Source organism: Passer domesticus, chromosome 2 (assembly GCF_036417665.1).
Source record: "Passer domesticus isolate bPasDom1 chromosome 2, bPasDom1.hap1, whole genome shotgun sequence".
Taxonomy (NCBI): domain Eukaryota; kingdom Metazoa; phylum Chordata; class Aves; order Passeriformes; family Passeridae; genus Passer; species Passer domesticus.
Genome location: NC_087475.1, coordinates 79,900,749 through 79,918,420, shown reverse-complemented (window position 1 = coordinate 79,918,420; position 17,672 = coordinate 79,900,749). Strand labels below are relative to the sequence as shown.

At 42.7% G+C, this 17,672-nt stretch overlaps 1 protein-coding gene and 1 long non-coding RNA gene across 3 annotated transcripts; one reads left to right on the top strand and one right to left on the bottom strand.

Annotated features, from left to right (window-relative positions):
* Nucleotides 1–64: 64 nt before the first annotated feature.
* On the top strand, nt 65–9,451 carry LOC135294364 (uncharacterized). 2 transcript variants are annotated; one of them, XR_010356471.1, is made up of 4 exons: nt 65–3,489; nt 4,804–4,906; nt 6,715–6,871; nt 7,658–9,451. It is a non-coding gene; the product is annotated as an uncharacterized LOC135294364 (long non-coding RNA). The 2 variants fall into 2 exon arrangements; XR_010356472.1 differs by lacking the exons at nt 65–3,489; nt 4,804–4,906 and adding an exon at nt 5,326–5,411.
* Nucleotides 6,294–15,936, bottom strand: LOC135294363 (high affinity choline transporter 1-like). Its single transcript, XM_064409508.1, has 9 exons — nt 15,157–15,936; nt 14,097–14,216; nt 12,982–13,095; nt 11,111–11,266; nt 10,495–10,643; nt 9,844–9,987; nt 8,726–8,879; nt 7,646–7,863; nt 6,294–7,215 (listed from the first exon to the last, which is right to left on the bottom strand). The coding sequence occupies exons 1-9, from the start codon at nt 15,164–15,166 to the stop codon at nt 6,694–6,696; spliced, it is 1,587 nt and encodes a 528-aa protein (XP_064265578.1). The 5' UTR covers nt 15,167–15,936; the 3' UTR covers nt 6,294–6,693.
* Nucleotides 15,937–17,672: the final 1,736 nt, after the last annotated feature.

Genomic DNA, 17,672 nt, shown 5'->3' with positions numbered 1-17,672 from the left:
GAAGCTTATATCAAAACAGAGAAAATAAATCCTCACTGTCTTGTGTCTCGGAGGTGGTCTTTATCCTGCCTCTCTGAGGCAGTTATTTCACCACCCTCACTATAAAAATTTCCTTCCTTATATGTAATTCAGATTGAATCTCCTCCAATTTAAAACCAATACCCATTTTCCTTTCACTACTGAAGGCCAAGCTGCTCCTTGGCCTTCCTCACCCTATCTTTACACACCTGGGCAGTGTCCCTATACCCTTCCCAGGATGCCTGTTCCTGCTCCTCTGCCTGTGCATTTCCTTCTTGCCCTTTAGTTTCTCTAGCAGGTCTCGAATCAGCCATGCTGGTCTCTTGCCTTCCTTTCCTGATTTCTTATACCTGGGGATTGAGAGCATTTATGCTCTATGAAAAATGTCCTTTAAGATCTCTCAGCTCTCTTCTGCTCCCTTGCCCCTGAGGGCAGTTTTGCACAAGTGTCCTATTGACTAACTCTTTGAAGGATTGGAAGTTTTTTTTTGCTGAAATTCAGGGTCCTGATTTTATTCTTTGCCTGACCTTTATCCCACAGGATGTGAACTCCACTAGTGCATTACCACTGCAGCCCAGGCTGCCTCCATTTTTGATGTCACTGATTAAATTAACTTGTGGTGCTAAAAATAAAGTAAAATAATAATGAAATTCCAATTAAATAAAATAATTATATTCCAATTTGGACATCAGAAGGTTAGTCATTCCTACAACCCTTCACCTCACATCAATGTCCCAAGCTACTGTCTGTTGGTTAGTGTTATGCCATAGAAAGAATATACAAGAGGAACCTTTATCACAAGGAAGATTCATTTGACTATTTTCCAGGTTTCTAGTTCAACTTTGCAGACCCATTGTATTTTTCACTGTTGCTCATTAGCAATATAAATATTTTCAATTGCAGAATTGAACAAAGTGAATGGCATGTCTATCCACTGTGTGCAGAATGAAAACAGTCTCAAAAAGGGAAGGGACAAGTGCAAGATGGTCTCTTCTGTCTTCCCTTTTTTCCTTTTTTCCCCTCTTTTTTCCTCTCTGTTTTCCCCCTGATTTGTCTCCATTGCTGTCCATTATAGCACAAGCTTTTTTAATATCAAATCTTGGGACGCTCCAGTTGTTCAAGCCTGTCTCTCATCTCCAATTTGATCACTAGGATGCAGGATATGTACATTATAGCTTAATCTGATATGTACAGGTTGGGCGACAAGTGAAATTAAACAGGAGTAATAATTATGAAAAGCAATAATTAAGCATTATTAAGTCGGTCTAGTTGAAATGCATTGTTTAAATATTCACACTTCAGTCTTAACCGCACTTTTTATGTGGATCACCTAAACAGCTCTCCAATTCATTTGACCTAAATTTGGTGCAAAGTATTTACTTTGACCTGCCCTGTCCACACAGCTGTGTCCTCATGGCATCTGAGCTGCCAGAACCAGAACTTTTGTTTCTACCACTGATTTAGGCTCGCTATGGGCTTGCTGCAGCACCAAGCAAGGGCTTCCAAAGGGTCTCTCTAGAGAGCCAGACTTGATGATTCTCACTGCAGGCAACCTCCTTATCTGTTCCTGAGCCTGGACACAGCACCTGCAAGGCAGCTGGAATACAGAGCACTGAAGTGAATTGAATCGAGCCAGTCTGGCCTTGCAGAACAGCTGCTGAAGCATGTCAGGCATGTGGTCGTTCAAATAATGACTGTGATTGAGCAATGGTGGTGTAATTATGGTGTTTCCCCTGGATACAAGTACGGGTAACTCAGGGCAGTCACAGCTCAGACCCTTGCACAGGCACAGTGGGTGGTTTCCCCCTGGAGCTCCACACACGGACATCACAACACCACTTACATCCTGGGCCTTATGCACCACCTCAGCCTATATGTGTGGAGGACTTAGGAACTGCTCCCAACACAGCAGAGATGGAAACTTGATTTTTCAGTGCAGGATGGGTAGGTGGCTGCTGGGAGTCATCCAGCACCGTCACTGAGAGAAGACTTTCTTCCCTCATGTTTGAACAGACCCCTTGGAGTCCAGGATACGGAGAGTCTGCTGATGGAAGACCCAGTTTAGATTTAGAAATCCAAATCACACTGTGTTCTTGACTTCTTATTGCTGGAGTTCAAGGGTGGCAAGCAGGGCTCTGAGCAATGTCAGCATTAAGACAGAAGTGGCAGTGGTTACCTCAGTGGTACCTGATTGCTCGTCTCCAGCAGGGCTGAGAGAAGTAAGCAGCAGTGTTGCTGGGATTTGTCAGTCTGAACTCTGGGCTGGACATCAGATATCCTAGGGCTACACTGAATGGATTCCTCTTAAAACAGAGGGATAACTTTGAGAAAAGCTTCCACTTTCACTGTAGCCTTTTCAGTGGTGGCAAATCTACCTCAGCCCTTGCCAACTTGCTCTTAATAGATTTTACATTTTAAATGCTGAGCCTCATTTTAATCTTAATTTGTCTAGTTTTAGCTTCCAGACACTGGATGTTGTCATAAACCCTGTCTGTGGGGGGGAAAAAAGAGACAAAGTAGCAGGAGTGTGCTCTGGGTAAGACTGATCTCGCCTAAATCTCGACATTGCAGTGCATAGCATCACTCAGGCCTGCCTTTGAGGACACCACAGCCAACAGCTGGTTTTAGGCTGTGATACACTTGATCTGTCTGTAGACACCTGCTTTAGATTGTCCATGAGCCCACACTGACCTGCAGCTCGTTTGACCAGCTGAGCACATGATGTGGCAGTGCTCCTCATTGCCCACTCAGTCACTGGTAAGTGCAGTTCCATAGCACAATGCCAAGGATCGTCCTCACTAGAGGTTCTGATACTGGATGGTAACTTCCTACTTGTAATTACATTTCAAACCTGCCAGTTAATCCACCTAATGCACATGGCATTGATTTTTTTATAGTTCTTCTTTCTTAATGAAATTTCAGTCTGATACCATCTCAGATGTTCTAAAGATGAACTGTAAAAATGTCAAAGAAAGACAAGACAATGGAAACCTCAAGGTATCTCAGTGGATCCTGCCAGCCAACAAAACAATAGAGTACTGCTGGATGCTGGTGTTTGCTGCTTTATGTAGCAGCTGTCTAGGCTGAGAAAAGTTAATCAAAACTGAAACTGTATAGAGTATTGTCATGGACACTTCTAAGGGTCAAAGGAGGTAAATCCACATGTGGAGAGGTAAACTGGAAGAAAAATAAGGGAATATGAACTGGAGGCTGTAACCCATGAACAGAATGGCTTCATATGAGTTGGGTCATTATCCCCCATGCTGGCAACACCTCAAGGACCTTGAGTCTGCTGGACTGGAACAACTAGGCATTTGGGCATTAAGTATAGGATAGAAGTACTTTTGTATTTATTTTACTTGCAGCTTCATTTTAATTGCTTTCAAAACTTTGTCCGACCTTGATGAATGTTTTCTTTTTAAGCTTGCTGGGGGATGTTCAGAGGAGAGAGTCATATAAGGATGGAAAGTGGTAAGCATTCATGAGAGTTACAGTAATTGTGTTTTTGCCATTTTCCTCTCTTCACACAAAGCAGAGCGCTGTTAGTGGTATGAAATTTAGGAAAGCTTTGCAAGGCCCAAGTATGGCTGAGTATGCCAGATACCCCTGACAGCAAAGACTCTCATGTTTGGAGTCTCTGTGAGTTTCTGTGGTGATGCTGGGTGGTAACATGGTGGCAGTGGTGGCACTCTTCAGCAGTGTCCTTCGCTGCTCCCTCAGGAAGATGTGGGTCTATAGCCTGCCATGCCAAACCTGTTAGCACAGAAAGACTTCAATATCAAACTTTGGGTCTCTGCAGGGTAAAAGCAGGAGAAGTTGAGCACAACAGTGGAAAGGTATCTCCAGATGTAGGCATTTGCCTGTCAGAGCTGCTGTTTGGAATGAATCCTGCAGTTCTGCATCCAGCTCTGGAGTCCCAGCACAGGAAAGATGTGCTGACTGTGTCCAGAGGAAGCCACAAAGATGATCAGAGGGATGGAGCACCTCTCCTGTGGAGACAGTCTGAGAGATTTGGGGTTGCTCAGCCTGCAGAAGAGAAAACTCCATGGAGTCGTCATTGTGGCCTTCAAATACCTTAAGGGGGCTTATAAAATGGAGGGAAGGGGACTGTTTGTATGAACAGGTAGTGACAGGACAAGGGGCAGTAATTTTTAAATGTAAGAGGGTATTTTTAGAGTAAATAATAAATCTTTACTCAAAGGTTGGTGAGGCACAGAAACAAGTTGCCCCAGGAAGTTGTGGATGCCCAGTCCCTGGAAGTGTTCAATGCCAGGTTGAATGGAGCCCTGAGCCTCACCTAGTAAGTGGCATCCCTGACCATGGCAGGAGGCTTGGAACTGGGTGATCTTTAGGGTCTTTTCCAAGCCCTTAACATTCTATGATTCTATGGTGAGGAAGTAGGGTGATAATCTTGGCATGAGGACATTGGGGTTTCACTCCTATCTGGGTCGTGCAGCAGGTCTGTGCCCTGGTTCAAATGCAGCATGTCAGCTTTGATCTGCCCCACACAGGGGGATGGACAGGTCCCCAAACTAGGTCACCCCTAAATCTCTCAGGGGAGTATGTTTGAATCAGCATCCAGCAACTGTGCTTTAACGAGAGCCCTGTTCTCCTGGCGCTGGGGTAATGATAGCTTTGGTGCCTCCCTTGCGTAAGCACAACCTCACACACTCCCACTCAAATCCCTGCTGTGTGAAAGGCTCCTGTGGGTGACAGCCTAGGGCCATAGTCAATGGCAAAGCTTTTGATTTTTAAACCTTTTTGTTTTTTTTTTTCCTTTTCTAGACACATTATAATTAATATTTCACGGCAGTCTCTAGAGACACAGGAGAGAATTTCTGGTCTTGATTTAACAAAGTATATCAACAGGACGGCTGTGCACTGGAAGGTTAGTGTGCCCAGGTGTTCACTAACACTGGCACAAAACATAAGGTTATGTGAAATTTTTCTGAGGAGGAGCAGAATCTCCACCTTGCTGAGGATGGATATTTTAAAAGAGATGAATGATCCCCCACAGGGAGCAGAATCCTCAAAGTCATATCTAGAGTGTAGGGCTGACAGTCTTCCTCCCGAGCCAATTGTACCAGTTGCCTTGGTACAATTCAGAGTCTTGGGGCTTCTTGCTGAGCTTGCTGCAGTAATGCATGGTGGCACCAGTGGAGCTCCTCACCTTGTGCATGCACATGCTGGAAGTAAATCACGGAGCAGCCCCTTTTTTTCACCTCAGCAACTCACTTGGCTGTGAGGGTTACTCTGCTGCAGGATATTTTGGTTATGCCTTCCCTTCAGTAGTGCCAGGTGTTTCCACTCACAGCATCTCCCACAACCACTTTGGAAAGGTATTGGGAGTGTGGTTCCTGCTGGCTCTTGTGGGTGGATTGCAACTGACCCTGGTAAGATGCTGCACAGCTGATGAGGGAAGTATAAAATGACAGCAATCTCTGAGCCATTACTATGAAATCCTCCTGAATATTTAATTCAGCTCACATTTTAATGATCCATCTCACTGGGGCATGTTCTCAGTCCATCAGACTTCAGGCTAGAGTCCAAAGTTGCTATTTATCTGGGTTTCTTGTCTTCCAAGCCATTAAGAATTTATGCAAACGAAGTATTGGGGGCTTCTCTGTGCTTATCTGTGGCTTGAATCTTTTGGAATCTTGCCTTCGGCATTTTAGGATTTTGTGTTGCTGCAGGAAAGTTTAGGATCAGTTTCCAGCACCTTCCTGTCATCACAGTCCTCTGACTTCTCACACAGCAGTCTGTGTATGTCACACACCATCCTGTTGCTGTGCTAGGGTAAAACCTTGGTATAAGTGATTTAACAGATTTTAGACAAAATTCAGGCTTAAATTTAACAGGTTTTAGACAAAATTCCAATAGTCTCTCTGGCACCTCTGTTTTCCTATCTGGTTTTTGTTAAATAGTGGCTACGTAAAGGTTTCTTAGTGAATAATTAATGGCTTTTGCTTTACCTTGCTTACCTGTTACGGCCCTACCAGGTTTTATAGAGGGGATGTCTCACACATTTCCAGGCTGAGGGATACACTGGCAGATACTGCAGAGGGGAGAGACGTGCAAAACTTTTGCAGTATTAAGGAAAGCTTTGTAAAGCATACAAGGAATCAAGGAATGGTGCAGAACTGATATTACTGCTGCACTGCTGTGGCAGTTGCACTGCTTTCAGTAATTTGTGTTTTCAGGGGTTTGATGCGCTCCCCAGGGATGATTATGCTAAACCCCTTGCTGTGTAATGGAAATAGGTCTGCTCACCGTGGTTTTTTTTTTTTTTTTTTTAATCAAGAATACCCAATCTATCAGACATTAATTTGTCTTCTTTGTGGCCAGAAAAGTAGGTGACTTGGGAACACCCAAAGTGTTGGAGTAGGATTATAGCTTTGCTTTTAGATGGAATACCAAGGGCACCTCAAAGCAACCACTGCTGGGGCCTAAGGTGTCCTGTGGCCACCACCACAAGATTGTGCTCCAACACCATGTGATTTTAATCACTGCTGACTTCAAACTCACATACTCTCCTTGGATGAACAGAATGCCTCTTTATTTCTTTGTGAGGAATTTAAATAAGTCATTAGTGGAGAAAGCAAAGATTGATGCTGTCTGTGCCATCCATGCTCTAACTGCTGAACACACCATGGCCTTTCAAATGAAATCCCACATTTAATTGTGGTTCTCTTCTAGTGCAGTGGTTGGCAAATGCTCCTGTTTCTCCACCTGCTGCAAGGGGATGAGGATAGCGGTTCCCCCTGTGATATTGCAAACATCCCAACTTCGAGGGAGGAGGTTGTTCTGAAACAAAGCCTTGGCCAGGTGTGAAACAGCAAGGATTGTGCCCAAGGTAAGAAGCACAGTGAATGTTTTAAAGGGGAAGAGCTGGCTGTAGGTCCCATTCACTAGGGAGCAGGCTGGGTAGCAGATGACAGGGGGGATGCTCAGGGCAGGCTCCCCTGCCAGTAGCCTCAGCAGGAGCCCAACCAAGAAGCCAGCAGCTGATCCGTAGGTGTTTGTGCTGGGTGCAAAGAGGGCACAGCAGAGCTGGGGGAAGAGGAGGGCATACACCAGCTCCCCACTGAGGAACCAGAGGTCGTAGACAGAGCTGGAGTAAAAAGCCAGACCAGCAGCCCCGGCCCCAAACACCAGCATGGAGGTCCTCATGGCCCACAGCACCTCCATCTCTGAAGCCTGTAAAGCAGAGATTGCAGCATTAGAGACACAGTGTTTTCTGGCAGGATGGCCAGCACTGCCCTGGCCTGGGCTGGTTCTCCCCAAGCCCTTGATGCTTTCAGGCACCACTTGCTACCAGCAGCCAGGCAAGGCAGGTACCCCGAAGGGGCCCTCTGATTTTAAGGGTCATGGCTTTATGCTGTTTCCATTAATACCTTAGTCCAAATTTTACACTAATCTTGTTAGAATAAGCCAAGCTCACCAGTATGGGTATTGGTACCCCTACCAAGGATATGAACATTCCTGGCTTATGTCTGGAGCTCTGTCTCCAAAAACTAGTTCAGCAGCTGAAGGACACACACCTCCAGTCAGAGACTGGTTTGGAAATAGCCTTGAAACAAGACTTTCTTTCCTGACACCAAAACTACTGAATGCTGCAACCAGGTACCTTTTTCCTCAGGATTTTCCTGTAGATATTGTGAGCAAACATGGAGCCAGTGGAGAGAAGAGCTGAATCTGCAGAAGACATTGCAGCAGCAGCGATGGCTCCCAAACCAGTAATGGAGATATATGCTGGGCAGAGATTTTGCAAAACAAGTGGTAGGATCATCGCTGACTCTCCTCTCTCAAATGGACTTGGAAGACCATAGCTTGTCTGATTCCAGTCTTTAAAACAAAACAAGGAAAGGTCACAACAAAGCCTTCGTGAACATTTCTGCTGGCTTTGAAATTGCCTTTTCACAGGGGCCAGTCACAGAAGGGCTAAGAACTGAGATCCACTCAGTATTTTAGGACTCACTATTTTAAGGCATTTTTTGGGGTTCTTTTGTGAACTTTTGTGATTCCCCTTAGCATGCTGCAGCTCCCACTAGATCAAAAATTTCCCTTTTCCTCAGCAGCATCTATAGGAATGGGGATGCTTTGTGTGATTCCAGAGTTGACTCAATTAAAGGTCAACCTCTAGACACTGCTCATGAAGAGAAGGGAATTGGATGAACTCATGACTTCAGCTGATTTCCTTAAATGTTCAGTGACCTGGCTGCCCTTTAACTCTTGCTCACAGTCAACACAGGACTGATTTCCTGCATGGAGACTGTGAGTTTACAGGACTGAACTTCTTGATTCCTTCAAGCAAGAGCCTTATTAACAGTCTGTAGTAATACTGCTGTGTCTTACGTGTCTAAGGTATGAACAGAAGGAAGCATAAAATTTCTTCTAAAATAGGATTATATGGTTATTATAAGGTTTTAGAGAGTCTGCCTGCATCTTTCCTCAGCACAAAGTCTGGGAGAAGTAATTAATCATAAGGAAATAGCTTTAAACAGGTCTTGGGGCTGTTTAAACATCTGTAAGTAGTTGTGCAATGTACCTCAGAGGGCTCCATATTTTCTAGATGGATCACCTATCTTGGTGTTGAGGACCATGGGACGGGGTAATTTGAAGTCTCTGTCAGGATTTCTTTGGATCCTGTTTTAATCACCTTTGCCAAAACCACATTGGTTACTCAGAGACAAATGATTTGTTTTACCTGTTGATGCTGCGACTGCCCCAATGAGCACCGAGGGGATGGCCATGGCAAAGCACCCGAGTCCAGAGAGGTAGGAGATGAGCCTTGCCTGTCCTGTCGAGGCAGCAGAGAGCACCCTTTGGAAGTAAGTCTGCCACGGGATGCTCCCAAGCACCTGAAACATTCATTGGTTACCAGTGGTACTCACCAGGCTGCTGTAGGACATCATCCATAATAAATTCTAATTTCACATGCATAAACGTTGCCCAGCTCCAGCTCTTGAGGATAATATTTCTGATAGTTGAGAATTCCCTGTTTCTTTTGTTTTCATCCATTTCACATTGGATGTGAAATTTTAATGAAAACAGGTTAATGGTTTGGCAGATGGAGAAAGCTGAAAAATGGTTGTTTGGAATTGTGAATCAGGCACAGAGGAAGTGAAAGGGAAGATTTTCAGGAATGCAGCTTTTGTAAATAAATCTACCCAAACTTAGCTATTTAGCTTTTAAAACAAAAAGTAAAACCATTATTTTCCCTTTCTTAGCAAACAAAATTAATCAGACAAAATCTGAAGATTCTGTCTTCACCAAACAAACTTCTATGTGTCCCTATTATCAGTTTGGTAAGAGCAGAACAAACTCCTGGAGTCTTGGCTATACTGGTAACTCAAAAGTTGTGTTGTGCAGTGGAGCCAATTGCACTGTGCTTGCTGATGACTTGCAGTCATGTAAATTTTTTTTTTTTCAAATAGAGGGAATTTTACATATTTATGTTAAAAGCAATATATTGAGGATGCAAGATCAGTATCTCAAAAGGTAGGAAATTACTCATTTAGGTGCCAGGAGAGGAACTGGCTGCCTGGATGGTCTTACCCAAGAGGTATGTTCCTCCATGTGGGTAAAGAATGGAGTGTCCCTACTTCTTCTTTTCATCCCACAGCTGAGCCCTGGGTCTCACCAGTCCATTTAGATTGCTGCAGGGGGTGCTGAGGGACAGTTTTACACCTCCAGCCCATGTCAATTCAGGGCTCCAGCCCATTCAGTACAGGGCTCCTGCCTGGTAGGACTCACAAGCTTTCCAGACAGAAAGTCCCCGCACAATTCCTCCTCCCAGCCACTTGTCCAAGAAATGCTCCATACCAAGTATAAGAAGTCATCCAGCCACCTTCCAAGATACTGTTTTTCTATCTTCCCAATCCAAGGGTCTTGGTAAGATTGATGGGTTGCAGTGTAATAAATACTTTCTGTTGCAGAATTCACCAGGGCAAAGGGGATACAGATCCACTAGGATAGAAATGGAAGTTGTTAACCATTTTCCCAGTGTCCTTGTTCTTGGGGAACAGATGCCTAAGTTAAGGTAGACGTAGAATGTTGGGTTACATAAGACTAAGCCTAGACTTAGAGTCTTCCTTTCTCCCCCTTCCTTACTCTAACTCTACGTGTTTCTGGTCCATGGCATGATCAAGACCATGAGTCTGTAATTCAGGTTAATTGGTACTTTCTGTACACAGATCTCTCTCCATTCAAGATGGTTCTAGAGAGGTTCTGCAAACTTCACTTTTGTGCAGACCTTTTTGTGTTCACCCAGCAAGGCCAGTGGCTTGTGTGAGCACTGTCTGAAATGCATAAGGTACAAAGACTTATAAAAACTGTAACATTTTTCAGGAAATACGTTCTCCTAAAGGGGAACTGTAGGTCAAAGCAGTTATTTTTCATCTCAGACATGCTGAAAAGAAGAGCAGGACTTTTCCCTTTAGTTAGAAAACTACCAAAGAAATGCACAGCACTTGCCAGGCTGAGTGTAATGAAAACCATCTGGATGACATCAGTGTAGGCAACAGAGTAGAGGCCTCCCAGCAGAGTGTAAAGCATAACAGTACAGGCCGAGATGGTGATAGCCAAAGAGCCTCCAATATCCAAGATGACCCTCATTGTTGCTCCTGCAGACAAGAACAGCAGTCAAGTATTTTAAGACAGATTTCATATGAGCAGAATACAGAATAAATAAGGATATGTTGTTCCTCTGGTGCCAGTACAATATACTAAATGAAAAATGCAGTCTACAGAGAGCATGCACAGTGGGAGCTTGAGAGAGCCCATGATTCCTTCCTGCTCTTACTGCTGCACCTTGCTGCATGGCTGTTGCAAAGGCCTTTGCCTTTTTACATCTGCTCTCCTACAGGCAAGAGGAAAGTACAAACCCACATTGGAAGAGTTCTCTATTATAATGTAATGAATGTATAGCACTATTTATTTTAAACCTGAAAACATATTTTCTAGAAATGAGAAATGCTTGTTCCTCTCACAAAAGGAGACATAAAGCACAGCTTTCCACAATTCCCATAGGTGTACTACACTGTCAGTCCACATGAACTTTAAGAAATATAGCAGGAAAGCAAGTATTTACCCAGGGATGCCAGGATGGCTGCAAACCAGAACACCTCTCCTAGCAGTGGTGGAATGAAGAGTAAGGTTCCCATCATGTTCCCATAAGTTTCTTGAAGGGGGTCCATCACAGTCATGTAATTCTTTGATCTCATTGGATTTACAAAGAAGAAACCACCTATCAGAAAGAAATTACATTTTGGTAGAATTTTGCATATTTTATATTTCAGGAAAAAAAGACGTAAGAGTAATATGGCATATGTGTATCAGACCCACCTAGTAAATTTGTACATAATGGACCCTAGAGAATGATGCAGCTAACCAGACACCAGGGTTTAAATTCACTTGCTAAATGTAGGGTTTCATCCATTCTAGAGGTGCCATCTTTTAAAGGATATCTGCTTACAGCTTATACATATGACTGTCCACTTTTGGCACACCTAGATCTTTCTGAAGTGGCTATTGAAGGTCATCCCCTGTGGCACCCCAGATGGCACAAAATACCTGTGTGACTGTAACAGGAATTTAGTTCAGTGGATACCCAGATATAATCTCCTCTGCATTCTCAAAGACCTACCAATCTGAGAAAGTTTTCTGGAAAGCATCCCATAGAAGATAACAGTAGCCAGAGTGAGGCATTGAAGTCTCATATTTGGCTAAAAAGGAGGCAAAGTTTTGTCCTTGGTGATGTGATGCAACCTGTTGGTATGTGGTCCTTTTCTGATTACATTTTTCATTTTGGCGGCTTCATTGTCTCTTCGCAGAACTATATTGTTTTAATCTGCACATTGGGCAGAGTCCCACCCACCTTCATCTAAATATTGGACCTCAGATGTGCAGCCATCTCATTAAAACCAAAGGATACATATTGTGTCTAACCCTGAAGCCAGCAGGACTGCTTGTCTGGGCACTACTGACCTGAGCAAAGATTGCAGGATCAGACCTGCACTCCTCAGTTTCATTAGTAGGAATTACTCACATAAGTAGTCCTGGCAATGTATTTCCAAGCTTGCGTCAGTTGGACTCTTTTCTTTGACTTGAGAATAATGGTTATTGTTCTTTTAGAAATTCCTGTGTAAGGTCTGCACAGGCCTCCTTGCTTTCATCATCCTGTGTCCCTAGAGAGTTATAGTATAACACAATGTGGCCTGAAAGCAACTTTGGTCTTGGCAAGAGTGTTGAACCTCAGCATGAGTCCAGTAATTCTCAGAGTTAGAAATGGCAACTCAGGTATAGAACACTGCACATTCAGCTTAGTTTCAAAAAAAACCAAAAACCAAAAACCAAAAAACAAGCAAAAAAAAGCACCACCAAAAAAACAAAACAAAAAAACCCCCAAAACAAAACAAAACAAACCAAACCAAACCAAACCAAACCAAAACAAAAAACACAACCCCCCCCCCCCCCAAAAAACACAAATAAAACCACCAGCTACAAAGTGGCATAAGCTGGATACACGACACATTCATCCTGAGATGGGATGGGACTACTCAGCAGAATGCATTTTAGTGGAAAAATCAAGATACTATTATTTCATCATTCAGAAATTCCGAGGAAAAAATTAGATACCAACACTGTGATAGTCCGTGAATTAGAGAATGTGTGAAAAAAGCAATATGCAGAAAAAAGCAATAGACACATTCTTCTAAATCCTCAGATTAGATTTTTGTTCCATAAATTACTACAAGCAAGCAAAAGTCTACACTAGCTCCAAGCTACTCTAACTTATATTTCAGTTCAGAGGACAGCATTATAAATGCTTATTCTCGATATATGGGAGACTGAAAAAACAAAATCACATTTTAAATGTACCCTATATTCTGTAACATAATTTAATATACTCCTATGATATATTTTTAAAGCTTATGTGTTCTAATCACATGTATTATTTACCAATAACAAGGGACAAGGCAAATCCCACAGGTGCCTGGACCCACAGTAATCCTTTTGAAGGCAGGTAGACAATTTCAGCTGCGCTGTTGATATATGCTCCTCCAACCCAGGTAGCTGTAATCATGGAAGATGAAAGGTCAGAATTGAGAGACAGAATTCTCAACTAGCCCTGCAAAACACTCTGAGAACTTGTAAACATTTTTCTCATACAAATATTTCATCAGACCTCTATTTTCTTTGCCAAGTTTCCTGCCATACAGAGATGTGCTGACTGTAGGTAATAGTATTAGAATCTCACTCTAAATAATTTTCCAGCTTCAAGAATGAATATTTGTGTGTGCATGGAAAAGCTCGATGTTTAAACATTTAGAGCAATTTGAATAGAGTCATTTTTAATTACATTTTTTTCTCAGAGGAAGACTTTTGCTAGGGGAAACGGAATTGCCTTTGTCAAATTGCCCTCCTTCAAGAGCATCACTTACAGGGTCTAATAAAATACATATTAGGGAACCAAACACAAACAGGCAATGCAGTCAGATAACAAACCTACAACAATGATTTAAGTGTCTTAGCCATGCAAATGTCACTGGGGTATGTCTTTACAAAAAACAGGTCAGGGAAACAAATTTCAGATTATGTCAGGCAGCAAGGAGAGAAAAGGGAAGTTGAGGGAAACTCTTTCTTTAACAGAGGGACAAAACTCACCATAAGTGACAGTTTATTTCACACAGAACTGGACTTTTCTGTGAGTAAAATTCTTCTATTATGTTGGATAACAGAAACTGGTTCCCGGTTAAGACCACAGTCCTCCTTAATGAAAAGTTTTGTATTCTTTTGTCACTCTTAAATGAAGCTCTTAACTCTTAACTAAACTCTTAAATGAATCTCTTTAATTTAAGAGAATATACATAAACATTAGGTTCTTCTCAGTGTGAAGAGGTTTGTAAGAATCCATCCCAAAATGATTCATGAAACCATACTCCTTTAAAGTCACACTTAGGCAAAATCTACCCTGACATTAAAGGACTTCACTTCCTTTGAAAGAAAAGTCACCTAGATCTAAGCAATACATGCATTTTAAGAAGAATTTTTGAAAGTCTTTTAAGAAAGCTTACCTGTTGCAGTAAACAATCCAATGAAAACATGTATATTCCTGCCTCCAACCATGGCCATCTCTGTTGGGCTCCTGTTCTGCTGATCCTTTCTGCTTTTCCAAGAAGCCCAAATTCCAGTAGCTAAAGTTAATGTAAAAAATACACTCAGAGATACTAAGCCTGGTATATTTAGAGCCATTTTCTGTTGCTCAATTTAGGAGAGGAATAATGGGGTGAAGATAATGTTCTTTGATCAAGTACACGATCAGAAAAAATCAGTGGAAAGAGTGGTGCCTTGTAAAGAAACTGCTGAGTGTTTGCTGGACTTTGCAACAAAAGAAGCAGTACGAAATGGAGAGATAAAACCAAAAGTCTGGAGAACCAGATGCAGAGTCTCAGTCTTTGGAAAAACGCTGGCAATTCTGCAGCCTCCCTGCTTCTCCAGTAGATATCTAATCTTACTTTTGTGAGGAGAAAAAATTAAGAGCATAGGAATTAGTGCTGATATTCCTAATGGAACACTGATGTGTGGGGTATTAACAGATTGGCTTAAAGTAAGGGAAATGTTATATTTTGTCTGATATGAAATGGTATGAAGATAATCCATATTTCTCTGGGTTCTAGGCACAAGGCTAAAGCAGAAGATAGGGCTAAGAATTTGTCTGTTTAAAGCTGACTAGACTAAACTCTCAGCAGTGATCAAAATAAACCTAGGAAACAGTAAAAAAAGATTTACCATTGACCAATGAAAGGAGATACATGATGATACTCAAAGCAATCATTGGAAAGTGGTAACAAAGCGATGTGGTGCTGGACTCTTCAATGAAACTATAGGAATGAAACAGATTTTTAAACTTTGTGAAGCTCTCTGCAAACAGAAATAATTCTGGGGAAAAACCTCATATATGCATTGTGGAATGAAGTAGGCTACATATATTGTACATTTACTGTAGAGTTGCCACACCAATATCGTTTTTAGTTGCTCTGTCAATCTTTACCATCTCTCCATTTATGGCTCTTTATAACCAATTCTATGTAAAATCTGCCTGGTTTAGGGTACATATATGGCTTTCCTGGATACCTTTGTTCATCTGTGGAGTGTGTAGCTAATTTCCACAGTGAAATCTCTGATGTCTTCTTCCCAGATGCACTGAGTGAAAGGCCAAATCCTTAGGAAGGTTTTCTGCAGTGTGCCAGCTCCTGCAGACAGACGGGAGTGGCTGTCCATGGAAGTGACAGTGGCACAGGCTAAGCATATCCCGTTGGCAGGACATGGTAGGAACACACAGGCACATAGGTGATGGCTGTGTGAAGAAAAGGGGAGAAGCGCAGGAACTCTGTGCTGTCTGTGACACCTCTCTGTACAAGGGGAAATAAGGTTTTTGGTAAGATATGCAGTGATCTGGTGGGAAGACTCTATAATTAGTGTTTAAAAAGAAGTGAAGATTAAAAAGAGATGAAAAAGCCTGACAATCAGATGATTAGTTAACCTACCTTAGGAGAAATATTCCTTTATATTTATAATCAAATGCTATTTTCACTGAGTAATGGCTTTTAAATTTGACCCAATTATTTTCAGTACAAAAAGGGATAGTGTGCAATTTAAATGCACATTTTTTGGGGTGGTAATTAGAAACGCTCCCACCTTAAATGAACCTGCTGCAAGGTCCTAGAAACTGCAGCTCCATTGCCAATGGCAGTGAATTGATTTCTCTGGTTTGCCTTCCTTGCTGAAAATGTTCCACAAATGTTCCACAAACTTTTAAAACAGCATCCACATACTAAGTTTTTTTCTATGAACAAATGCTTTGTAGCATATTTTGTAGGCAGGAACAGGGAAGGGTTGAAGGTGCACATGGCTGAGGGTGAATGCAGCCAGGTCTCAGCCTGCTCTGCAATCAGACACTGCTGGGGGGACATACCTGACCTTGCACCCTTCATGTCAGGGTCAACTAAATTCAACATGCCCCAAGCAAGATTTGAATTTGTTCTCTGACACCTGCAGAGAATGTTTGGACTGACCCTGCTTTTTTTCATCTCTTGGGATAAAAATCCAAAAAATTTCCAGGCATAAAATTCTCCAGAGAAACTCCATATAAAGACCCAGAGGGGTGGAGGGCAGATGTGGTAGGACACAATGTAAGTGAAACCATGACATAATGGGATGAAGGCAACTTAGAGAAAGAGGATGTGTATGGTAGTCCATCTGAATGTGAGTGTTTTTGCTGATATACAGGGCAAGGAAGAAGGACTGTAAAAATACAAGTTTATACCAAGAAGACCAGTTCCTCACTGAATCTATTATTGTACTCTTTTGCCATTAAATGACTCACAGCTAATGCATCTAATTTAAGAGGAAAAAAAAGGAAAAAAAAAAAAAGAAATCTCACCAATGAAGAGATTTTTGAGGTGGGTTTCACTCCCTGCTCATGATGGAGGGCTGCAGCTTTGGGTGCCAGCTGCTGTGCTGCTCATGTCAAGTTCCCAGAGTAACCCATGGGGAGAAATCTTAGCGGGGGATTGACTGACCTGTTTCTGTCTTGTGAGGCAGGACAGAGTGAGGACAGGTCTCAGACTGAACTGAGGGTTGCTTCTAAGAGCAGTGTCACTGTACCCAGTAGATATTTCAGAGCCTGATTTGAATGCTCACATAGAGGTGTCTGGTGTCATCTGAGATGCTATAAAACCTCTGAGATGTCCACTTGGCCAAGCAGAGGTTACAGTCCCTGTTGGAGACACCTTGCCCTCCTGGAATAGCAGCCAAGATACTCTGGTGTATCTCCAATGGTTCTGAGCTTGGAGGATACAAGTCCTTTTCAGTATCTGAAGGGAATACAGGAAAGCTAAGGAGTGACTTTTTAAAAGGGCATGTACTGACAGGACAAGGAGTAATGACTTTAAACTGAAACCAAGTAGGTTTAGATTAGATATCACAAAGAAATTCTTTACTGTGAGTGTGGGGGGCACTGGCATAGGTTGCCCAGAGTTGTGGGTGCCCTATCCCTGGAAGTGGTCAAGGCTGTGTTGGACAGGGCTCTGAGCAACCCAGTCTGGTGGAAGGTGTCCCTGCCCATGCCAGGGGGTTGGAACTAGATGATTGTAAAGTCCCTTCTAACTCAAACCATTCTGTGAATCTACAATACTCAGCTGACCTCTTAAATCTTGCACATTTGACTTTGATGGAACAGACTCTGACATGGGTTGCTGATAAGAAGAGAGAAAGTAGAGAAGTGCTGTGTACCAGTGAAGTTTTCTATGTATTGTAGAAATTATCAGCAGTGTCGTGAGGACTTAACAGCTTTGTAAGTGTAAGCACTGTAGTGAGCTACTCAGCTTTGCAGCTGAAGAAAAATAATTATGGACAAAGCAGTGGCCTCTGTGCCTAAGACCATGCCTTTGCTCTTCCTTTCCTGGTAAAATGTGCTACATTATTGCTGATGGGCTTTAGATGGCTCTCTGTGGCCCATGGGCTCAGGACAAAAGGGGTGCTTCCACGTGAGAGAGGTCCTACAGGGAAGGGCATTTCTGAAGGGTGGCTGTCACTCCTCTGGAAAGGACCGAGCCCAAAGAGCTGGTGCTCTGTAGGAGATGAAATAA

Coding starts and splice junctions, on each gene's coding strand:
- LOC135294363 (XM_064409508.1), bottom strand. Junction 13,096..14,096: donor TGGATTGTTTACTGCAACAG/GTAAGCTTTCTT, acceptor CCATGATTACAG/CTACCTGGGTTGGAGGAGCA. Junction 11,267..12,981: donor TGCCTTGTCCCTTGTTATTG/GTAAATAATACA, acceptor TCTTTCTGATAG/GTGGTTTCTTCTTTGTAAAT.